This window comes from Psittacula echo, assembly GCF_963264785.1.
Source record: "Psittacula echo genome assembly, chromosome: 5".
NCBI classification, from domain to species: domain Eukaryota; kingdom Metazoa; phylum Chordata; class Aves; order Psittaciformes; family Psittacidae; genus Psittacula; species Psittacula echo.
The window spans coordinates 77,498,175-77,523,194 of NC_137739.1; the positions used below are offsets into that span (position 1 = coordinate 77,498,175).

Here is a 25,020-nt window from a genome sequence, read left to right on the forward strand (position 1 = left end):
TATGTCACAGATCACTTTTGTGTATGATGTCCTAACAAGCAGTAATTTTGTTTTCCACCATTATTCCTTTTATAAATTGTGAAATGACCTGAACTTTGATCAATGAATAGTTTTTAATCTGCCATCCGATTAGATGTTAGGGAAATGATAGTTTGATTTTCTCATTTTGCAGCAGTACTTCTTGGTGTCCAACGCTGGTAGTATGTTACTACTGGTTAACTGAGGCAGGTACTGTAACTGAAAGAAAAGTTACATAGTGTATATTTGTTTGAAAGGAGACTAAAGCATGCACTTCATTTTTTCAAACGGAATATAAGCTATAACTGTATTCATCCTGTAATCCTGTGCTTTTCAAATGAGGAGCTGTGGAGCTGGGCTTCTACAACTGGACCGGAACCAGAACAGCTCATTAAAGTTCTTTCTTCCAGTCATCCAGGGCAGGAAAAATATTAGTTATATCCCATGCCATAGAAATAGAAGAGGCCAGTCAGTTTGATCCAGGAATTTATACGCTGTAACAGTTCTCCATCCCACACCTCCAAACTCCCTGCTGTCAGGGGGAATGTGGCTAGCAGGAAGAAAGAACTGAACGTCTCTTCTCCAGAGGCTGGACTGGAGACTTGGGCTGGCGTCTGGAAAGACTGAACTGGGAAACATGTGCTTGGCAGAAACACCCAGTGCATTGTGTAACGTCTGGAACCACATAAGGGATCACATCCCATCAGCTGTTACAAACAGAACTGGGCATTTTTGCCACCTTCATAACTCGGGATTCAAAAGCACCAAAAAGATACCAGAGAACTCGAAATTAAACCAGCCACACCAGCCTGTCCAGTCTGTCCAGCTTTCCTGCTATTCTTTGTCAGGAATGCACATTCCTGGATAAACCTGATCTTTCACATGATGTGCTGCTTACCCCAGCGACTCAGTGGAGCTGCACACTGAAGTCAGTTTGTACTGAGTTACTCTTTAGCCAAGACGTTAGTTTTCTCCTCAGGCTGAAATTAAGGTGGGTCCAAGGCAGGAGCTTGCTCTCACCATTAACTGCCCCCATGAGCCCACCTCCTGCGAGCCCAACAAAGAGAACCAGGCCCCTCCTCAGGTACAGAACATGAAATACTACTACAAAAATGTTACCCCTGGCACATGCTTTTGAGTCAGCCGGCCTGGTTTCCGAGCTGTTTTTCCATGTTCTTTGCCCAGATCCGCTCCTTCCCTAATGCTGTCAAAGTAGGGGTGCTGCAGCAGCTGCTCACAGGTCTGCCTCTCTGCAGGGTCCATACGAAGGCAACTCTTAGAAAAAAGATGAAGTAATGGATCACATGAAACACCCATTAAACAGGTCTGCACAATTCCAGCTACTCACCAAGCCAACGACTATTCACACGGATACAGTTGTTAATATTTTTATTAATAGATTCTAAGAGTGGCTTTTCAGAGTCAGCACAAGGCATGCAAAGCAGCCAATACCCAACAACTGCCACAAGGCAGTAGTAGAAATTGCAGCTAGAGAGACAGTTGCAATTGGATGGTGTAGCAAACTTCAACAAACAGTTCAGCCCACAACCTTCATTTGAACGGAACGACTTTCTTAAGCAGGGGACTCCACTATGGCACTAGCCCTGTTGTGCCAGTGTGCAGCGTAGCCAGGACTGTCCACAGCTGCACCTTCTTGTTAATGTCTCCGTCCTCCCAGTTTCCATTCACTGCACCTTACTAAGGGAATAATATGTTTTCCACCTCCATGGTAAAAAGGAGTGGATTGAAAGTCCTCTCCAAATCCCCTCCAGCTCTGTTTTAAAATGAATTTCTGATAATTCAGTAGCTGACTCTCAAACCATTTACCAGCTGATAAGCAAAACCAGGCTGCATTTGCTAAGTCTTGGTGCAAAGCTCCTACACAAGCAGTAGTTTTCTTACCTTCATGAGAGCTAGAGCAGAGTATGAAATACGAGGGAATTTCATTTCTAACGGCTCCTGGAGAGAAAACAACATTGAGTGTACTCAGGTTAGCAAGCTTTGAATTCATCAGGGTAGAGAACCAACTTTCCACAGCAACGTGACCTGTACCTCACAAAACATGTCTCTCGCCTCATGCACTTAGAGGAATGCTGCTGGCATTACTGAGGATGGGTGGGTTGGCTGCTGCGCCACCAGAACCAGGGGAAGGAGCAGAGATTAAGCATTTTTGACTGCTTTTACACAGGATATTGGTTAAAATGTCATGAGCGGGGCTCAGCCACCTCCAAATACTCTGGTGTACAATTGACAAAGTAGAGGGCAAAACTTCTGGATAGGGAAAAAATGCTGTGCAGCAAAGGACTGGTCACACTGAGCAAGCGAGGCTTTTCCAGCTCTGATTCCAAAGCAGACAGCATGTGTACTCTGGGTAGAAAGAAGCAGGAATATTTCTCTGTCTGAACACTGCAATCTCTTTAGCACTACACATAGATTGCTGGTTAGCACTGCACATAGATTGCTTAGGCTCAAGGGAAGTGCGTCTGGACTCTTACCATGCTTTCCGGGTCTGGAATTCTTATCCCACTGAAGAACTGGTTGGTGCTGAACACTTGCTGGTGCCTGGGAATAAGATCCCCTTTGACCAAGAATGAAAGTAAAAAAGCAAAGTTGGATTAATTTGCTAGTTCTACAGAGCCTGCATTGAACAAGCTGACAAGGCTGACACCATCTGAGAGAATGTCTGAAGAGATGGAGTACCATCAAGCGAGCTGATGAAACATTCTTTTGCAAAAACTAATGTCCACCTCTAACACTGGTGATCCCACAGCTGTGTGACTGTGCTGAAGGAAAGCCAGGGCCACACAGCTCCAGCTGCCCGTGGTCACAGCTGCCCAAGACCCTGTGCTGTGAACAACTCAAAGAAATTCAGCTGGGGGGAGGAGGTTTTGCAGCAGCAGTACCCAGCTACCGTGCACTGGTGAGAAACTCAACATGATCTGGCAATGTGTGCTTGCAGCCCAGAAAGCCAACTGTGTCCTGGGCTCCATCACCAGCAGTGTGGCCAGCAAGTTGAGGGAAGGGATGCTTCCCCTCTGCTCCACTCTTGTGAGACCCCACCTGCAGTCCTGCATCCAGCTGTGGGCCTCCAGGGTTAAGAAGTACGTGGACCTGCTGGAGCGAGTCCAGAGGAGGTCATGAAGGTGTTCAGAGGGCTGGAGCACCTGAGCTCTGGAGACAGGCTGAGAGCTGGGGCTGTTAAGCCTGGAGAAGAGAGGGCTCTGTCTGGGGAGACCTTAGAGCAGCACCTAAAGGGGCCAACAAGAAGCTGGAGAGGTACTTCTGACAAGGGCCTGTAGGGACAGGACAAGGGGGAATGGCTTTAAACTGACAGAAAGCAGATTTAGATTAGATATTAGGAAGAAGTTTTTCACTGTGAGGGTGCTGAGGCACTGGCACAGTTTGCCTAGAGAAGCTGTGGCTGCCCCATCCCTGGCAGTGTTCAAGGCCAGGTTGGACAGGGCTTTGAACAACCTGGTCTAGTGGAAGGTGTCCCTGCCCATGGCAGGAGGATTGTAACTAGAGGAGCTTTAAGGTCCCTTCCAACCCAAACCATTCTAGGATTGTATGATCTTCCAGGCTCTGTGTTGTGTGGCAGGGTGGCTTTTATGAACTGCGGCCACTATACCTGAGGGCCTAAAAAATACATATTTCTATGTATCTCCCCATGCCAAACACCTGATCCTATCACTGCATCATCTTGGTAACTGCAAATTTGGATTTTCACTAGCAAGAAGACCCCTTGGTAGAACACCAGGGAATGAGGTGGGCAAGGCACTAAGTTGCATAAACACGTCTGCTCTGTGCCAGCTCCTGTATCTCCGCTCTGTGCTGACTGAACTCTAGATGTGTGTTATCAGTGAATAGGAGAACATGTTTCACCATCACAGCTAGAGGGTGCTGTGCAAACACCTATGAAGATCTGAAACTCCAGCCATGGCACATCACCCAGCTTCAGCCAGGGATCCTTCCCAAAGTATTAAGCAGGATCAGACCAGCAGCTACCTCCCCTGCTCCATCAGACGTGATGGACCAACCCTGGGCTCTGATGAGCAACTGGCAGGAGCCACTGTTTGTTTTGGAGGTGGCCGCCTGGCAGCGGGAACAGCATTGTTTATGTGGTCTCTCAGAGAGTGAGGCAAGCTCTGCTGGCCTGCTCTCCATGCCAATGCTGTGTTTCAGGATTTTCAAAGGCAAAGGGTTCCCAAGAGGCAGCCTGTCTGCATAAACAGTTGTGGCTTCTCTGGCTGCTGGAAGGGGACAGGCTAACCACAAGTGTTTTAGCTTCATTAAAATTTAACTCATATTGGGTGAAATTATTTCTCTACACTCCTGAGGATGTTGTATAGAACAGAGATTAAATGTAGCACCAACAGGAACAAGCTGTAGCTTTTTCCCAACATAGCTTCATGTCTTGAAGCTTAGAGCAGCTCAGAGCAAGCTAAATGTTAAAATCAAACCTGTAACAAAAGAGCAGTACACCAGCCAAACTACCATAATTACACAGCTTTGGCCAAGGAGCTTTTCTCTGTAAACGCTGCCTCAGTCCATCACCTGGATCAAAAGGGAATTTCTTCTGGCTGAAACCCTATCATTAAAAATAAACGATAACTTACTTAACACTGGCACAAATGTATTCTGGAGGATGAAGCAATCAACGTTGAACTGTTTTTCCAGCTAAGGAGCTGTTTAAAGCCATTAGTCACCTTTATAGTTTTATAAACTGCTCAGCAAAACCTACCATTTTCAGTTCATTTCAACAAATTTCAACTAAAAGTGAGGAGTTGTTCCTTTTCACCTGAGAAATCAGATGTTACACACAAACTGAATCAATGAGACAAAATTAATTTAAGTGTTATACAGATAATGGCTCTTTTATTTCACCCCTGTTCCAAATACGGAGCAGCTCCTAAAATTCCTTGGTGAATAAAGACAAACAAGGGGAACAGACAAATTTCAGTGTTCACACTCTCTTTTCCAAGAACACAGCTATCCACAGGCACTGGCAATGTTTATGAGACCTCCAAAACTGTGATAAACTAAATCCAACTATTTGTTATCTAGAGGCAGGGACCGCTTTGCTTGGTACCAAACCTTGAAAAATACCTGGATCTTTCTAACCCTTATGCAAAACATCCCTGGGCCTTTCTGATACAGGCACCCCATTTTTCTACCTGTATGGGGACAGCTGAAGATGGGCAGGACAGCAGCAGAGATGGTTGTTCCTATGCCTCCTGTTCAGGGCTGGCCTTGTGCACCTCACACCCTGCACTACCCCAAAAGAAAGAGAGGCATCTGATAGTCACCCAACACATCTCACATCTTTCTTGAACTGCCAGGCTCCAGAGCCAGCTTTCCAGAGGCCACCACCACTATAGAGAGTATAAGGATGGTCTTGAGCAGGCAATGATCCTGCTTACACAGCCCTGTCCATTTTAGCTACGGCCCGGCACTGCTGGCTCACACAAGCTGAAGCCACAGATCTTTTTCTGCAGAACAGTCACCACCCACATAGATGCCAACTTTGTCCCCTGGACCTGCAGCAGCATCTGTCACTCCAACTACACAATCTCCTAACAAGATGTATACATGTAAGTCATGCCAGTAAAACCCAGCTCCTATAAAAAGGGAGAGATCCACTGGGTAAATTCACCTCCTGGCTAATCCCGATTTCCACCACAGAGGACAGTCCTCCAGGCAAGCTCTATGCCTGCCAAAGGCATCAGGATGGCCAGGGCTCTGACGAGGACACTTACCCAGGGTTCTCCGTATGAGGTATAGCTGGTCTACGTCAGACTTGCCAGGCCACAGGGGGACCCCAGACAGCAACTCTGCGAAGACGCAGCCTATTGCCCACACGTCCACCGGAGGCCCATACTGGTTGTCTCCCACAAGTAACTCCGGAGAGCGGTACCACCTGGTAGCCACATAGTCTGTGTAATAATCACTCGGACCAGCTAGGTTGGGGTCAGGAAGGAGAGAAACAAACAGTAATATAGGATCAGAACAATGAAGATGAGCAGCCATAAGTTGTTACACATGTTGGGGCACCTCCTAGGCAGGCACTAGCTACAGGAACAGAATGAGTCACTGGCCACTAGCAAAACCCAACTTTGGAAACACTTCAGATATGGCAAAAATCAAGACCGTATTTTTCTCCAAATGAAAATATCCAGAGCTCCACAGCAGGGCCCTGCATCAGCCAGTGGCCAGTTCTCAAAACCCACGTGATTTGTCTGAACAAGAGCTAAAAAAACCCCAGATTAGGGGGTTTATTTACCGTGGAAAATGTGAGACCATTGTTTGCAGAGGCAGTGCCTTCTGCCAGAGGGGCTCCTCCTGCCAGGGAACTCCAGCTGTGTCTCCAGCATTGCATAAGCAACGACTGGGCAGCTCCAAGATGCCCAAGGCCAACTTCCACCTACCAGTGCCAGCACCACCAGCAGTTCAGCTGCACCAGCAGGGAGCTCAGGCCAAGTTTGTTTACAGAGGCACTTGGCATCTCGGTGCCTGGGCTAGCTCCCTTTAAACTGGTTTGGGGATCTCTACCGGCCTTTAGCAGAGCTTCTCTGTGAAAACATGCTAGCCTTTATACAGGATGATTTACACATGCATCAGACAAAGACAAGTGAGTCTTTAGTGATGTTTGGAAGCCTGATCCTACACTCCCTTTGAGCTTTCAAGTGTCAACAACCTGTATAAGTAGCATATGGCACTCACTCAGTATGCGAGCAAATCCAAAGTCACAAAGTTTGATGACTGAGTGCTTTGTTATCAAGATGTTTTCTGGCTTTACATCTCGGTGGATGCACTGGAAATGGAAAAAACCCCAAGGTTAGAAGCAAGTCTTTAACCTGGCCATCAGATAAAGAACCTGTTAATTCAGCCACACAGCTCTTGCACGTTGTGCCAGGCTGAAAGAGAAAATGCAAGGATTTCTTAACAGCAGCTAAAGCTACATCCTGCTGAGCAGGACAATTACCCTGTGTATACACCACCTCTGGGATGAGACACTGCAGGCTCCCAGCTCCAACTGCATAGGTCTGTATCACTTCGACAACACCAAGTCAGCTCGCCAGAACCAGCTGGGAATCCGCTAGCAAGAGGAGCGAGGTTTGCATAACAAGGATTATTGTTAACCTGGCTCTCTGCAAATACAACTCACTTGAAACAGCTATGCGAAACACACTCCTAAAGAAGGGACTTGGGTTTATCAATATGTAAGAAGATCCTAACGAGAGGCGTTTAGGTCCTTTAAGATCTTGGACGAAGTCCATGAACTGTATTTACTGATAATCTAGTAGACAAGCAAATGATTTTGCTGGCAAAACTTACAGATGAGATGAAGGCTACGTTTTACATACGGGACTTTATCTATCCTTGCAGATGCCAGAGCATGCCTGGTATTCCTTCTACTCAACACAGGTGAGACACATCCAGAGTTCTGCATCCAGCTTTGGGATCCTCAGTAGGAGGAAGATGTGGGCATACTGGAGTCACTCCAGTGAAGGGCCACTAAAATGATTCAGGGATTGAGGTATCTGGTATTTAAGGAGAGGATGAGGGAGATGGGAACATCATTCATTCAATATGGAGAAGAGGAGGCTCAGGGGGGATCTTATCAATGTGCATAAATACCTGATGGGAAGAAGTAAAGAAAACCAGGTTGTCCAGAGAGTCTGTGGAGCCCCCATCCTTGGATGTACTTGAACCCTGACTCGAAAAATCTGAGCGGCCTGCTCTGGCTGCCCAGCTTGAGAAGGAGGTGTGGATGAGATAATCTCCAGAGGTTCCTTCCAACACCAGCAATTCTGTGATTCCTGGGAGGTGACCTTGCTTGCTGAAGGTTCGCAACATTCACAACTTAATTTCTTCTGCCAATTTACAAAAGGTATTCTCTGCTGAAATCACCAGGGTCTAGCTTGTGTTGTCCCTCCCCTACCATCACCTCAGCTCAAACACATCAGACTTTTCCTAGCTAAGCTGGTAGATTACTGTGTCTCCTCCTGAGGACTGAAATGCTGCTTGTTAAACTGGTATCATGGAGTTCCACAAAGGGCAGCTGCATAAAACTTCATTACCTGTAATCTACAGCTGGTCAGACTGCAGTACCTCATTGTTCCCTCTGCTTTAAATCTGCATTAAATCTTTCAGACTGAGTGGGAGAATAGAAAAAAGAAGCAAAACAACAAATCTTGGAAGCATGACAGACCTATAGCCAAGTTCCTGTGGTTCAACTGGACATAATTCTCCCAGCAAAGACAAAACACCCATTTCAGACCGATCTCCTGCTCGACTCTTAAATCTCACACATTGGCAAATAAACAAAACCAAAGACAATTACAACTAAGTTTGTCTACAGAGCTTCTACAAAAGTCTCCTTTCTTTCCCTGCTCCTTAAAGCATCCCAACTGCTTTCTACAAAGTATCTGTCACTCATAGAACACTCACCTCCCTCCAGAAAGCAGAAGATGGGTTGTAAAACTGGTTTATTGAATCTAATATTTGTAACTTTTTTAGCTGGTGTCATGATTCAATACCTACGACTATCAATAGAAGAGCTTTGTGTGAAATCAGCACGACTTTGCTCAGGTCTCAGCTGATGAGATGTTAAGCCAGATTTCTAAATGTCAGTGGCACAGGGAACACAAAGGGATATATTCCTGCTCAGCCTGGAAGCTTATCCAAAGTCATTAGTGCAAATCATTCCTTGACAGCAAACCCAAAGGACCTGCGTGACAGTGAATGCAGCTGTTATGGGTATACGCCAGTGTTTCAGATATACGTTTCTTGTTGAAAACAAATTTTCATCTGACTTCATCCCATGAAAACCCTGTTATCAGGAAAATGGCAACAGAATCTCCATTCCTCCAAGGCCACATTGCAGCAATCAGTAGTGCTGTTTAGGGGACTTACATTGTGTTTATGGCAGAAGTTCACAGCTTGGAGGGTCTGCCAGATTATGCTCTTCACTAGATGTTCCGGCACCCTGTTTTTAAAAAAGCACATTTTTATTTTGGCCATTAAAAATAACTTCACTATTTCAGGAAAAAGGAAGAAGAAGCCTTTTGAGTGCTAACACTGTACAGGATTCTGTGAGCAAAACCATCAGGATCAGGTCAGAAAACTTAGAGAAAAAACACTAGGCACATTTTCTTGCTATAAGCAAGTTACAAGAAACACATAAGAACCCTCAGTTTGTTGATCTTCCAGTGCAGGGATCCTGTCACACTGGGCTGCTGGTGGTGAAGCCTGTTTGTACGTCTTCCCAGGTTTCAGAGCTGAGGCTGAGGTGCATCCCTGCACAAAGCAATGCTCTAATGTGAGGCTGCCCCTCAAGCATCACAGGAGCATCGAAAGGAATGTCAATACCACTTCCAAATCCAGTCAGTGCAACAAGATACAAGGATTTATGTCAGGTAAGAGCATGCCAGCATGTCTGGTACCACTTAATCACAGCCAGCATGAAGCCTGCCAGCTGATGACCACACATCAATGCATTAAAGTCCATGTCAAATCCTGCCTTGTGGCTGCAGGTGAAGCAGCCACGCTTCCTGGCAATCCCAAAACACCAGCATTTCTGCCTCTGCAGCTGATCAGAGTTGGAAGTGGTGGAGTATCCAGGGTATAAATGCATGACTTGAAATGCTGTCATGTCACTGATAGTCCAGAGCGGAGAGGTGACCAAAATGGCATAGGGAAGGGTGTTCCTACAAGAATATAAAGCTCTGCTTTGGTTTGCATTTCCTCTCCTTCCCTCCAGCAGCTGGCAAACACTTCAGAGAAAGAAAACTCTGTGAAAGATCCAGCCTCCTCTCCTCTCTTTAAATTACTGTGCAACAGTTCTTAAACTTCCTTGTCTGCCTGTAAGCATCTTTAATAACCTCAGGAAAGGAAGAAGTGACAATCTTGGCACTTCCAAACTCAAATACCATTTTATTTCATGTGTTTAATGCTGAAAAGCTTCCGATACATCACAAATTGAAAACAAAACAAAACAAACAAATTCAAAAGAATACGCATGAATTCTGGCTTTTTCTTTAAGGTACCTTCTGCTGACAGCACTGAAGGTCTTGCTCTGACAGTGCTGTTGCAATGCCGGAGTTTCCTTGCAGAAACATCCTAGAGCACCCTGAGAGTACTGTGTTGACAGCCTGACAAGGGGATGAAGTTGGTCAAATGATCTGGGAACATGATGCAAAGAGGTCTATGCCCACCTATCTTAATCCTGACCACAAAACACTTGACCATCTGCCAATAGCAAAGATCAAAAGCAAAGTATGCAACCACGTGTTACATGTTCATTCACACTGGAGTTGTTCTGATGAATAGAAAGTAAATGCGAAGTATTTTCTTCAGAGGGTTATGCACCCTCTCTTCAGATTCCAGATGAACAGGTTCAAACTGTGATGAAAGTTGCTCACCAGCTCACAAAGACATTTGCTATCAGCGTGCTCCATTTTCCTTCTAGAGCTCCCCATAAGGAAGAAAGAGAATAACAGGCTCTGTTTACTCAACCCCCAGTTAGTCGCCTGCAGGCAATTCATTTAGCTCCAGGCCTGTAAAATGATTTATGAACTTCTGCTCAGCATTTCCACAGCACCAAGTCACTATGAATAATTAGGGACAATGTATTAAGTGGGAGTGTCATTTATAATGTGTGAAAAGAACAAACCCTGTCCTCGAGAATGTTCCTTCTGCCCAAGTAGCTCCCACTGTGTGCAAGCACCTGTTAAAGAACAGGGTATCTGACCAGAGCATCCACTGAGGCTGTGCAGAGAGCTGCAGGCACAGCTTCTGATAACTCCTGCCACCAACACATACTCCTTACCACTGCAGCATCACTAGAAGTCACTGGTCTGTCATACAGATCATCAGTGACATTGCTACAGACTGTATATTTGGGTGCTCAGTGACACTGCCCCTGTGCCCACCAAGACCACAGCCCACAGGGATGTGCAACACACCAGTGGGAATGCTCACCTCCCACAGCAGCCCCAACCTCTTTGCAGTGAGACACAGGATGCTCCCAGGCCATTTGGGTTAGCTGCTGCCAAGCCAGCCAAAGAGCACCCAAACGCTCAGGTCAATGCTCCAGTCTCCTTGGTGAGCAGCACACAGAGGCTCATACACAATTCTTTTGGACATCATTGCTATACCACAGGAACAAAGCAAGTCCCGGGCACTAGGCTGGGAAACCTCTCCTGTACTTAATGAAATTCCTCTGAAAACTCTGCAGAGCAGTACCACCACAGACACCCCTTAATCCTTTGTTCAAAGTTCCCAGTGAGAAACAGGCCACTCACCCCTGGGGGTGCTTGTCCAGCTCATGGAGAACTGTGTGATCACAGTATTCGAAGACGAGATGCAGCCTGCGCTTCCTCCTGAACACTTCCAGCAGGTTCACCAGATTGGGGTGTTTCAGTTGCTGTAACACACAGTGGATGAAGTGGTTAGTTACTGCACATGGGAGTGGGGTAAAGAGGTGGGACAGTGCTTTTGCCCCCAAGGGTCTCAATTTCTTAAGCTGAAACCTTTTATACAAGCACAAGACAACATGAAGAATCAGCTCAGCTGTATCTCAGCCTGTGGTGTAGTTATTTTAAGAATTACTGTGGGTAACAAGTCAGCTTAGCTTCAGTGCCTCTTAGAAAAGATGCTCATAGATACAGAATTCATCATGATGCTCACAGGTATTCCAGCAGCGCCTTTCATTCTACATATCCAGCTTCTGACTGCACCACAATGAAGAGCAGCTCTCCCTGGAGAACAGCTTGGGAAATCACATACGTAAGAGCCTGTAGCAGGCTAACATAAGTTTAGGAGTAACCAAGAGCTCCTCCGGTAAGTATAAGTAAAGCAGGTGGGCTCAGCTTCATCTGCTTATTGTCAGAATCTGGACTGGTTAATTAGAATTTTTATTGCTGCTCCCTCCTCTCCCTTTTAATCTGTTTCATGTACCCATACCAAGGCTTCCTCTCCTGGGGAGCTGAGATGGCTTCTTCCTGCACACAAAGCCTGAGCACAGCATGGTTGTTCAAACACACCTTGCAAGAGGTGAGGGTGGACATTACTGAAGCTTCTCATTTCCTGTTCTTTTACCCACATTTTGAGGGAGTGCTGGGAGAGGGCTTGAATCAAGGGGCACAACACAGTGCTTGGAAAAGAAAACAAAGAAAAGCCAGACCCAGCTGAGGAATGCTGTATCTTTTCTAATGACTCATGGAACCATCCCCTCTGCTTGCAGGGACCTGTATCCACCAGTGCTTTGCCTGACCAAGGCTTAGAACAAACATGTTTCTAAGCAAGAAGGCTGGAAAGGGCATTGCCTAGGAGTTACGTTAATGCCACCTTCTAATGTGCCTGTGAGCCATCTGGGAAAGCCTGCAAAGTGGAAGGAAGAGGAGAGTCAAGACTAGAGAAAACTGTAAGGGGTCCCAACTGAGGAATGCAGCTGTTTGGAGAAGCACCCAGTTAACCCCAAGGAGCTCTGAAATCCACAACTTGAATCCTGAGGTTAACCAGTGAGCTCGAGTAAAAAAGCAGGTCAGTAGAAAACCCCACTATACCTCATTGCCAGTCTGTCACGACAGGAGGGACATGGCAGGGGCCATTTCAGTGCTCCGATGGGCACTGGGGGGCCCTTTGCAAAATGTAATTTTATCCAAGCATGTCACTATAAAAGCCTCTTGAAAAGAGAGACCTTACAGGGAGCTCACTGCCTCTGGGGGACATCATACTGAACCCAAACCACACTAAGCCCATATGCCAACAACACACAGGGTCCCTGGTAGTGTGCAGGTGGCTATTCCAGTCCTGCAAACCAGCAGCAAGGAGCTGGTCTGTCTAAACAGCATCTCTTACTACGCATGTTGCTTGTTCCTTCAATCCTGTCCACACTGCGTAAACCATCTGCCAAGATCAAAGACCTTCACACCCATCTGGATCAAATCTAGATTACAGCCAAGACCTTCTGAGTACTTCTTCAGTCCTCCGTAGTATTTTTACACCGAGTACCTTTCCTCTCTAGCACAAGGTACCCAACAGTGTCAGCAGGGGCTGACCTTCAGTGTAACCTTCTCTGTCCTGACCATGTCTCCTGACCTCACATAATGGATGGACCTCTCTGCACACCCTCAGTTCCTACGGCAAGGCTGCTAAGCCACAAGGGAGGAGGCTTGTAACACTTCTCAAACTTCATATCTACCTAGCAGTATCTCCATTCTCACCACTTCCTTATTCACTTAGAAAAGATGAACAAATACAGAGAACAGCCTGCAAGCCTGCTGAAAATTCCAGAAATGATAGCAATTCTCCCAGGAATTGTGTGCATGCCATGCTACCTATCCTGTTACGCATATTCACATAGAACAAAGTACCTGCTTGCCACGTGCACATTAGAGAAAGCCCAGTCTACCAGTTCAGACTCCACCACAGAAGTCAGAATGCTGCTGTGGCTCTGAATGCCCATACCAGCAGCTCCTGATACACTGCATAATGAAGAGCCTTCCTTTTCCATGCCTTCAGTGTGTTGGCATATTATGTTCTCAGATCAGTGATAACTGATCAGAGATATCTGAGAGCAAGCTGGGCCTCCATCAACTATGCTGGGTAACAGGCACCTGATTCCTCTGTTACCCTCAGCAGATCTGCCTGCCAGCATGGACAAACTGCTGGGCACAGCAAAGCCTGCCAGCAGGAGGGAGATAGAGGAGATAACCTCTGCAGTGCTTACATTCCACTTTCAGAGAGAGGTGAGGATGAAGTAATTCCCAACTGATTGTGCAGCAAGAAGAAAGGTAAATCAACAGTAACAGATTGATATCTCTGGAAAACCTCTGGCAGTTACAGGCTGGTTGTATGGGTCAGGCTTCAGAACATGCTGTGCCTGCGAGCATGTCTGTGCTGGCTATCGGGACATGTGCATGGAGTAGAGTTTCTGGAGAGAGTAAGCCTGGACTTGGAAGCACAAGGGCTCTCCAGGCACTTGGGTTCACTGGGCTGAGCCAGCATCTCTTCTGCAGGCAGGCATGAATGCACGCAAAGCCACTGTTACCCTAACAACGTCCCAGTCAGGCAGAGTGGTGTTTCAGAGAGCAGTTTCTAAGGCTACCAAAGCTGCCAGTGGCTGGTTGCTGGCAGCACTAGGATGAGCATCCCCTCCCTGTCCCCTGCTTGGGTGACAAGACCGCATGTCACCTTCCACAAAAAGGCGAGATGTCTGACATGGGCTTTCCCCTAAAGTTATAAATTCTCCCATGCTAGGATAATAGGGATTATTTTCTACTTCCTATATGCACACAGCTTTGCATTACATTTTTCTCTCATCTTCTTTGCAATGTCAAAGCTAAAAAGTGTCACCCTTCATGTGAAGGCTGGGGAGACAATACTCTTCTAGAAACAGCAGCAGTGAGGGGTAACACACAGACTTGCTTGTTTTCACGTATTTCTGGCCTTTCCTATGGAATCAGGATCACGCAGGGTGCTTCAAGACTCTGCATACCATCATGCTCTCCCACCCCACCTCCCATGGCTCCTGGCCATCAAAAGCCCTTTATCTGTAAGGTGTTTACCATGTAGAATAATAATGTATAAGGCCTTACAATTTTGCTGATGAAACACAGTCTCTTTACATCTTGACAAACACTTGTTGCCTAAGCCAAGAAATACCTCAACAAACAAACAAACTGTTACTATTTACAGAGGAAAAGTTGAAAAGCTACTCAAGCAGGTCTGCACTTGTCAAAATCAAAAGTGCCCCGACACTGATCCTGCCATGGCAGCAGTGTCAGCTTTGGACCCTGAAGGTACATGCACTTATCATCTGCATTAAAAGTGACTTCTGCAGTTATTTTCCTTTTTTGATCTTTAATATAATTTACATCTTAATGCATATCCAGCCTTGTTTAATAAAGCTACTTGTCATCTGTTTGCTTCAGATGGGAGAAAAACATGGACTGTTTCTCCCCAAAATCTAACTGAAAAATAAATATGCTTTTTTTCCTGGATGACGGCTCTTCTAGGGTGCTACCCAGGCTTATTTTGCCTCTTTTTGCAGTGAGTAAAGAATCAGGCCGTCATACTCCTTTAGCAATAACATTTTACACCACTTATTTATATATAAATGCTCTATAAAAGTCAAGCACAAAGAGATTTTGGGAAAAGAAATACAAGAAATATTGTAACCTGCTGAAATTTTATGCTTAATTGCAAATCTGAAAGCTACTTGGTTCCCAGGAAGCCAGTGAAGCTAACTCGATGGAAGGGAACGCTGAGTGCAACCAGCGTCAACTGATACTATGCAAATACCAACAGGCAGTGAAGCCTGGGAACGTTGTGCAGAAATTGGAGATCAAGGGACTATGAATTTTGGAAAGAAATTCTAAATAAAATGGAACATATTTCTCTGTGGATTTCTGTCAGGTTTTGTTAACTCCAAAATCCTAAATCATTGACTGCCTACAAGCATGCATTGTCTAATCTGAATGCCACTTTTCTTGTAAAAAGGAGTCCTACTGGAAGCCATTATTTCAGAACGTATAATAAACCAACATGCTGTCAATATGGTTCTTTAATCAGTGTTTTAAAGCTATGGCTCTTCCGCATGGAAAAGAGAAAGCTGAAGATGGAGGGATGATGGAGGTGTAGAGTACCCTGGAGAAAGGAAAAGGGAACAACTCTCCACTTCTTGGAATACACAACTGAGGGTACCATAGGCCATCAGCAAGTTTATAACAAATATAAAGAAACTTTTTTTCACAACACATTCCTAAAGTTGTGGCACTCACTGCCTCAGGAAACCATGGAGACCAAATGAATACACCAGCTCAAAAAGAGATGGAACAAACTCCAAACAGTCTGTGAACATCTGCTAAGCATGAAGCAATGGGTACAGCCTCTGGATCTAGAAACTTCACCTGAAAAACAGGAGTATGAAATAAGTGTATCTTACCCCATCCTCTCCCAGGTTTCTCCTCATTTCTGCATGCTTGATGGACTTGGGCTCTAACTTACTGCAAATGTTCTCATGCTTTTATTTTACCAGAAAAATAAACAGAGGCTGAATAAGTAACCCATTTCTATGTGAGGATAAGTCCTCAGAGAAAAGTCAGGAAATGATTAGCCAAGACAAGGTGCTGCAATGGTTCACGGGTGCAGGTTCTACGGTTGCTTCCATGTGAGGTGAAAAACTTTCAGCCTCCACAGCCCGACATTCAGTACATGGCTGGATACCACCTGCATGTCAGGGTCTGACGTTGTGGATCCCCCACAACCAGGGCCTGAGGAAGGGTGTTATAAGGAGGAGCTGGGGCGGTGTTATAAGGAACTGTTTATAATGAGAGCTGCGCCCCGTGGCTGTTCCCACCTCATGCTATCCAGGATCACTTTTTGTTCACGTACTTTACCAGAGTTCCAACAGTCCCCCTCTCTGGGGGAACCTCCCAGAAACAGAGCGGACTGCTGCTGGCCTTCTGTTACACATGGTGCCGACAGCGCACTGAGGGCAGAGCTGTGCTTGTACCGGTCAGGACATGGCTGCCTGCCTGGGGGCCAGAGCCCGGGTCAAGAGTGATGACTTTGCTGGTGCTCCTGCACCTGCGCAGAGGTCGGCCGGCAACTCGTCCTCTGCAGTGTCCCAGCTCCCACCTGCGCCTATCCTGTTTGATGTGTGACAACCTGGGCTGCGGAGGATCACCTCCGTCCCGAGGTATGTCCGTCCCTGGCCAAAACGGTCAGACTCTCACCGGCAATGGCTTTCTCCCAGAGAAAAGGACAGACTTGGGCAATTCACATACTGCTCCCCCACATCCCGCCTCCTCGCTTCACCCCTCACGACGCCCCATCTCTTCATGGCTGCTCTCATGGCCCTTCTCACGACGCCCCGAGCTTCCTCCCTCACACCCACTCCCCAGCAGCTCCATCAAGGCTCCTCAGGCCCGCCCAGGCCCCCCGACCGCAATGGCGGGGAACAGCCCGCTGCCGCCACACCGGGAGCGGTGCCGTACGCGGCGGAGCCCACCCTCCCCAGCCGTCCCCGCGGCGGCGGATGACGAGAGGTGCGCGGAGAGCCAGCGGGGCCGGGTGCCCGCCCGCCGCCCACCTTCAGCATGCGGATCTCCCGCAGGGCGATCTTCCTGATCACTGGGTCCTCCTCGGACTCCAGGAACTTCTTGATGGCCACGATCTGGCCGGTGTCTTTGTTGCGGCACTTGAAGACGACGCCGTAGGAGCCCTCCCCGACCTTGCCCAGCTTCTCGTACCGCTCCATGGTGCGGAGCCGGCGCGGCGCCGCAGCTCCCCCGCCTCAGCGGGCCCAGCAGCGACCTCCGCGCCCGCCGTTATCCCCGCGGCGCGGGCAGCTGCACCGCCTGCCCTCCGCCAGCGCCACGGCAGGGGCGGGCCCTGGCGGGGGGGCGCGGGCGACGCTCTGTGGGAGGTGTCTGTCGCCGGGACGCTGAGGGGAGCAGGGGAGGAACCGCCCCGGGGACCTCAAAACCAGGAAGGGGACCCCAGGGAGGGGACCCCATGGCCGCTCTCGGGGACACAGGAGTCCCGCGCCTTCCTCAGGCCTCGTGTCCCACAGCTCCATTCTGCCTTCGCCCCCCCCAGCGCTCTGCTGTTTCACAGCGGCCGCTTTTTTTTACTGATCTCCCTGGAGGTTGGGGGGAAGAGGGAACACCTCCCCGAGGTGGGCAGAACCAGCACTCTCCTGTAGCTGCCTCCAAGGGTCAGCACCTGCTCCCCCAGCGAGGCCTGGCTGCCGCCCAGGGTAAGGGGTGGCCTATTTGGGAAGCACAGGCATCGTGTGGAGCGCTGGCACAGCGACGTTCCAGCTCCACGGTTGGTGTAGGGCCTGGAAGACATTGCATTTCCTGGACCATCTCTGCCCTGTACAGTTCACGCACCTCAAGTGTCTGCCATCTCATGAGCTTACCACCAGGAGCTGGACCCTTTCAGTGAGCATTTCCATGTCTTACCTTGGCATTACCTATCATCATGCACCTGTTCAGCACCCTACCTCCTTCGCCATTTCCATGTACCCTGACGGAACTTTTCTGGTGGCCATTGCTTCCAGTAGTAGATTTTACAGACACAGACGTCCCATACAAAGACAGGCAGAGAAAATTTGGGCTGTTCAGCCTGAAGAAGGTTGCGAGGAGACCTCGTAGCAGCCTTACAGTATCTGCAGGAAGCCTACAAGGATACTGGAAAGGGACTCTTTATCAGGGTGTGTAGTGGGGTAACGGGTTCAAACCTAAAAAGGGAAGATTTAAGTTAGATATAAGGAAGAAGTTCTTCCCCGTGAGGGTGGTGAGGCACTGGCACAGGTTTGCCCAAAGAAGTTGTGGCTGCCTCATCCCTGGCAGTGTTCAAGGCCAGGTTGGATGGGGCTTTGAGCAACCTGGTCTAGGGGAAGGTGTCCCTGCCTATGGCAGCAGGGTGGAACTAACTATATGATCCTAAGGTCTTAAATGCACAGGTCGCCAATATGCAAGAGCAAGGCTTGTACAAACTGCTCTGTATCCTGCTGAGACCGAGCTGTGCCCAAGGGTGGAATATCAAATGCTCACACATTCATGTTTTCATTTTCTAAGCAACCCTCCTTTAGAGCCCACCAGCCACCTTGCCATCTGCTCAATGAACTGGGCACACGGTTTTGCTTGTGCTGGCACAAGCCAGCCTCTGCTTTTCAAGCTGAGCAACTCAGAAGGGGTTCTGTCGTGACTCCAGGCAACTGGCAGCAGGGCTGTGCTGGAGCAGAGCAGTGGGTAGCACAAAGCTGGAAAGGGTTTGCCACTGCTAACCTGATTTCTCATTTCTGCACTATCTATAGATCTTCCTTTCCTCCAGTCAACCTGCTGTATGTGGGCGATGTCACGTGGCTCCCAAGCACCCAGCAGGATTGGGAGGAGTGTTCAGCCCCAGATCACACCCTTCCCACTGCCATAAAACCTGAGCCCAGCTGAATTCTTTTGATATATGTCTGATAAGGTATTGTTCCCAGCAAGTCTACCACACTGCATTTAGGTATCAAATAAAGCCGAGTTTATTTGGCATAGGTTGAAATGAACCGCAACAGGAATTTATGTAGAACAAAGCCTAGTTATACAAACTGGAATGAGTGCAGTTAGAGTTTCAGTTACAATCTAATGGCTAAACAAGGTAAAAAGTACATTTCAGAAAGTCTCCCAGTCTTGTCCTTTTCATTCCGAGATATACTGGCTCACTGATGCGTTGTACCTTTCATCTTTTAAAGAGATGTCATCACAATTACAGTCATATTTTTCAGTCACAATGAATTTGGTTAGGAAATGAGAAAAGACTAATCTATAGGCTGCTCTTCAAATACTGTCTGCACTTCAAAAAGCACTGGGATCCTGTTTAAGGCTTTCAAGTTGAATACATGAACGTTGTGCATCAAATAATTAATACTTTAATAGCTGTCGAAAGAGTGATGAGGGGTTGAGCTAGCTTTTGCTTTATAAACTCCAAAACCACACACTAGGCTTTTTCAACCCTGGTTGAAATGTTACAAAAACAAAGATACAGACAATACCAGACTAACTTAAAACGGTCTAACAAATACAAATTACACTAGTCAGAGTCACTGAGACTGGCCGGTTCAGCTTTGGAACATGCAAATCTGTTGTGCTATACCCCTCTAAGAGTAAGAATTGAAGTTTTACACTGGGAAACAGTATCTTGCAGATCATGCCAAAAATGCCACTGTCTATAAAAATCAGACATAGCATTTCAGAATATGCCATTACAAACATTTCAACAGCTAAAAAAGGAGGTTTGCTTAAACAAGGACTTTCCTAGATTCATTTTTTATGATTCAGCAAATCACCATTCATGTCATTCAAAGAAAAATACTTTCAGTTCATTATTTTTGCATGACAATGTCATGACCTAACAGTTATTTACTCCAGTTATTCCCCATAAATATTCATATTTTATTTACAGTTTTTTCTAGTCTTTTAGAGATCATCTTTAAGTGTTTTCAAAAATGAAGCCAAAATTACCTTCTGCAGTGAATGAGGTAAATTAAGTGAAAGTGCTTGCTCTGCATCTACACCTGGTGCTTCACTTTCTCTCTTTTTTTTTTTTTTTTTTTTTTTAAGTCTTTGTAGACTAGAAGTTATACCATTTGAGGGTTAATCATCAATCACTGTTACCTATGGAGAAGTAACTTCAGTATTAAAGAACTCAGGTTCTTTAAAACACAAAAATTGCATGGCCTGCTTTTAATACTGCTGATCCAACAACACCTGACCACTTGAAACATCTTTAATACATTGTTTGTGGACTATTTTTTATCTCTACGTTCACTATTTATTAAACTTTGCTTGCTGTTTCAAGAACTGAAAAGCTTGACTTGATTTCAATATCAAGTAAATAACAAGAATTAGTTTTGAATGACAATGCTAAGTGGATAAAATGCTAAATTGTGTGCAGGTCTTTTTTCCCCTCCCAGACCTTCAGAACAACACAAAACTCCAGCTGTACCTAGTAACAAAAAGACATTACTAAGTCATCATGTGTACTGAGTTAATTCTGTCAATGTTAAATTATGAATCACGTAGTCTGATGCCTCAGCAGACAACCCAGCACCCCATTCCTCAGGTTGCGAGTGGAAGATCAAACCGCTCTGGCTCTGCTGTGTCAGCAGAGGCCCCAGACAGGCCAAGCCGCTGTAACACACTTACCTTTACTGCTTTATTACAATAATGTGTGAAGCTTCTAAGCTGTCTTTCCTAAGGCAGCAGATCACAGAAACTGAACAGGCAGCAGTACGTTGTCAGATTTAATTTAAAACCCCCTCAGTTCAAATGTTTATGAACTGCTGCTGTATCTGCCTACGGACCGTGTTTACCTACATCAAAGCTAGCAGGTTAATGTGAGGTAGTAAAACCAGATGCTATCCTGTAGTCAGTCTGTATTTCTATTTAATGTACCTCAGGAATTGTAATTAATGAGGAGGACAAAAGGAACCGATGTGACTCTTGAATGGAGAAATTAAGAGAGAAAGAAAAATGCAGGTGACAAGATAGGGAAAGGGAAAAAGTGATGGAAAGCGTGAATACAGAATACTGGTTCTTATCATATTTATTTATACTACACAGCTGGGGAAATAACCATTTCCAAATGACCCTCTGACTGACAATGTTTGGATGCTGTACAAAAAAAGAAGCTCGTAAGCTCAGTTATCCCTATAGGCTCCCCTCTGGAATAGCATAAATAAACTATACGTCATGGGCAGTTTGATACATGATACTTTCATTCATTAAGGATGATAACCAGGTACAGTTTCCCTTTCACGTCACAAGGCTTATCCCTAATTTATGAAAATAAAGCATATATATTTTGTACATTTTTATATATATATAAATATATATATATAAAAAATACACACTGCCGGTCAACTTAACACACATGCACACACACACATATGTATCCTGAACACACCCACCCAGTAGCAACATGTCTGATATCAATATTCTATTTTGTGTACACACACCCTACAGCTAGTAAATAAGAAAATCCCTTTTATGGCAATTCTGCAGGCAAAAAAATCAATACAAAATATTTTGTTGTACAAAAATGCATTTTTACAAGATCAACCGACATTGTAACATTCCCCTCAGTAATGCACTACATCCCTACAGAAAAAAATCAAATCTTTATACAATTGTAAAAAAAAAAAAAATAATTGTAAGCTGCTCTGCAACCTTCCTTTGCTAAGAGTTAGATACATTACACCATTCTAGCAGCAGATTAATAAATAAGGATTAAATAATCTATTATACAAAGCCATACTGAATGGCAGATTTAAAACCAAAAAGCTTTGCAGATACTTTCATTTCCTACACAAATCCGTTTTATTAAGAATAAGACTCAGTATAAAACAGGGAAACAGCCAGCACTGTATCTGTATCTACAGAACGTAAGGAAAATCCAAGGGAAGTAAAATATTTAACAGTTTATGGCACCTTTACTGCATAACACTTTTTTAAAGGCTCTGTTTCCCTATAACTAATGAGTAAAGGGCTATCTATCTCGTAGCTTTTATTAAGCAAACTCAATATAACCAACCACACAGTGGCAAAAAGACAGAACCAGCTGTTCCCAGCTGCAAAAATGTATTGATTTCCACCCTAAACCAACATCATTTAAGTGTCAAGAAAAGAAAGTCACAGTCCTGTTTGTATTGAGTTTCCTAATGCTTCTTCATTCCTTGTGTGGCGAATTCACTCTGTTTTTTGCATTAGGTTACCGTTGCTTAGTAACTATTTTCATGTCCAGCCAAGATGTAGAGATTGCTGTGTGCAGTTGGATTTTCTGTTGGCCTGCTTTCTAACACTACCACTCTGCAAGCAAACACAAACAGAATCCAAAACTGTTAGCAGCAAAATACAAAGCACATGGTGTTACTGCTGAGGAGGAATAAACTTGTTGCTCACAGGTTTCTGCACATCGGAGGGATATAGGTTCACCTCAATATTGTGGATACTTTATTTTTTAAATCAGTTACCTCATTTTCCAGCATCACTTCTGATAAAAACAGTAATGTGGAATAAACAAGGAACAGAGGACTAGAAGCAGCTTCTTGAACCAGAATCTGCCCCTCTCAACCATGAGTACACACAATGTGTTACAAACTTCTTCCAAACTGACATCCTTCATCTCGAGGTAAGTTATGTCCTCTGCTTCTGTTGGGAAGTCCTCTCAGATTCAGTGTTGTAAGGAGATACAACCCTCCTATCATCTACCGCCCATAATATCCTACACCTTGTGATAAGCATCAGCCACTACTGTAAACAGTTTTCCTCTCTTCTAAATATTTATCAGCCGATGGGTTCATAGGAAACAGTCAACCCCAACTCAGCCTTTCTCCTGCTGGATCATGTTCCTGTAGGCTCCTCTGGAAAACTTGTCCTCAAAGATAATGCTCTCTCTTAACAGCTTCTGTCCCTGATCTTCACTTCTGCAACTGGATAATTCTAAAGGGATCCAAGCCAAAAATGTGCCACCACATCTGCTTCATCTGAATAGCAGTGAAACTCCTGCTCCATTTGTACAGAGATGGAAAAGTTATCAAACAAAGGGTTTGGCAGTTCAGTGATATCAGAGTAGAAGAAAAGGGTTTGTCTGCAAAACTGCATACAGCACAAGGACCTCAACCCGGGCATCAAAACTGTTAAGTGCACAAAATTATGGATTAGTTACAGAAAGCAAGTCAGAGCCAGGAGTCCCAAAGGCCAAATGAGAGAGCAGGAGATCAGGGATTAAAACTGATTTCTTGACTCATTACGATCTACTTCTGCATTTAGGACTCTGGATGTCTGAGAAACCACATGTAAAAAAACCTGCAGGTGGCTACACCTCTTCCCAGCTTCTGTAGCTGAAAGGAATCATCTGGATGTTATGGGTAATGGAGTGCATTTAGGCCACTGTGCATTAGCGCCTGCATGTGATCTAGTTTGCTGTGCTATTTCCAGACCTCAAGGTCCAGAGCAGTGAAGATTATTTTAAAGTAACTAACCGCCAAGATAATTCACCAATTCACTGGGAAAACCTAAGCCAGGAGGAGGCTTTTCCTGCTCACTACAAGCCGAAGCTGGCTCTCATTTCTCCCTGTCACTTATCTCCTCACACTGTATCTCTATAAGCTCATGTTTGTGTTCACACTTCTATCTCTGCAGTGGAAAGTGGAGGTCACAGAACAATCATTTTGGATGCAGACATAATGACCAATTAAACTTTTGGCTACTGCAGGCAGAAACAGTATTACTGCCTCCTCCAGGACTGCTGGCAGACAGGTCTGTGGTGAGCTAGCAGCCAGTTCCAGCTGGAAGCTAGAAAGCTGCTTCAGATAAAAGGTTTATGTTATTTCAAGGTGATTACCTGTCTGATCCCAGTAAGCGGAAAACCCTGGTTTCATCGGATATCTCTTGGGTAACCTGTAAAAAAATTGAGACATTTAGGTCCATTTCAGTGGCAAAATGAAATTTGTTGGTCTGAGTTTCTGCCTGATATTCCTGGAAACAGAGCTGGCTAAAGCCTGCATGTGTGTGCTTTACCAAAAGCAATGTATGCAGGCAAAGTCAGAGGAAGCCACCAGCAACCTGAAGCAATGACAACATGAAGCACAAGCGTTATCACTCAGGAAGCAGCTAGAGGGGCCAAAGCATCAAGTACTAAATCAGGAACAGAAAGAAATTAAACCTGGAGAGACTGGGAGATTACTTACTTCATCTGACTTAAAGCTTTTGCCTTGCATGCCATGTTTCCAGAAGGCCAGCACACTGTCTTGAAGGCACACTGCAAAGGAGAAACACAAAATGAGACCCAAGCATGGCCTATCTGAACCAGAGAAACCTGGGTTTCTCACCAGCAGTCGTAATTGGAAGCATACGGAGAAAGTACATGATGAAACTTGGACTCCTGGTAGAAGAACCAAACTCCAAAAATCACAGAATCGTAGAATGGTTAGGGTTGGAAAAGACCTTAAGATCATCTAGGTCCAACTCCCCTGCCATGGGCACGGATGCCTCGCACTAGGCCATGTCACCCAAGATGCAGTCCAGCCTGGCTTTGAACACTGCCAGGGATGGAGCATTTACCAGTTCTTTGGGCAACCTGTTCACTGTAGAAAAGCTGGACTGAAATGACTGTTTGGATCTGAGACATATTACTTTTTAAAGTGCAATTCAAAACATACTACTCAGACATTCCTTGATTGCCAGGACAAGATAAGCATCTCTGTTTTTTCCTTCTCTCCCTTTCACTTCTATTCTCTGGATCTTTGTTTTCCTAATGATTCTTGAGAGAACACCAGGAAGCATATAAACATGCTGCCAACCAAAACACTGTGGGTTTCTGGAAATTACAGATCATTGGAGTTATTATATTTACTTCAGAATAGGTATGAGTATAAAAATTCGGAGGAGTCTTCCATTCAGGGCCAAAGAGAGAAAACAGGGAGCTACCAGCTCT

General features: G+C 45.6%; 2 protein-coding genes across 7 annotated transcripts in view; both read right to left on the reverse strand.

Moving 5' to 3' along the window:
- Window positions 1-129: 129 nt before the first annotated feature.
- On the reverse strand, window positions 130-17,287 carry CDKL1 (cyclin dependent kinase like 1; the record flags this gene model as incomplete). Of its 2 annotated transcripts, XM_080619034.1 has the most annotated exons (9): window positions 130-237; window positions 1,138-1,293; window positions 1,921-1,977; window positions 2,514-2,596; window positions 5,775-5,975; window positions 6,739-6,829; window positions 8,935-9,007; window positions 11,325-11,446; window positions 17,120-17,287. In XM_080619034.1, 9 exons carry the CDS (start codon window positions 17,285-17,287, stop codon window positions 130-132), a joined length of 1,059 nt encoding a protein of 352 aa, XP_080475160.1. The 2 variants fall into 2 exon arrangements, with proteins under 2 accessions (XP_080475160.1, XP_080475161.1); XM_080619035.1 differs by lacking the exon at window positions 1,138-1,293.
- A 1,798-nt stretch (window positions 17,288-19,085) lies between these two features.
- Window positions 19,086-25,020, reverse strand: part of MAP4K5 (mitogen-activated protein kinase kinase kinase kinase 5) — a 68,252-nt gene continuing 62,317 nt past the window's right edge. For all 5 annotated transcript variants that reach the window (XM_080619030.1, XM_080619029.1, XM_080619032.1 and 2 more), the window contains 3 exons: window positions 24,275-24,345; window positions 23,929-23,984; window positions 19,086-22,391 (listed from right to left, as the gene is read on the reverse strand). In XM_080619030.1, the coding sequence (XP_080475156.1) occupies window positions 22,304-22,391; window positions 23,929-23,984; window positions 24,275-24,345 (215 nt within the window). In that variant the 3' untranslated portion in view covers window positions 19,086-22,303. The remainder of the gene's footprint in view (window positions 22,392-23,928; window positions 23,985-24,274; window positions 24,346-25,020) is intronic.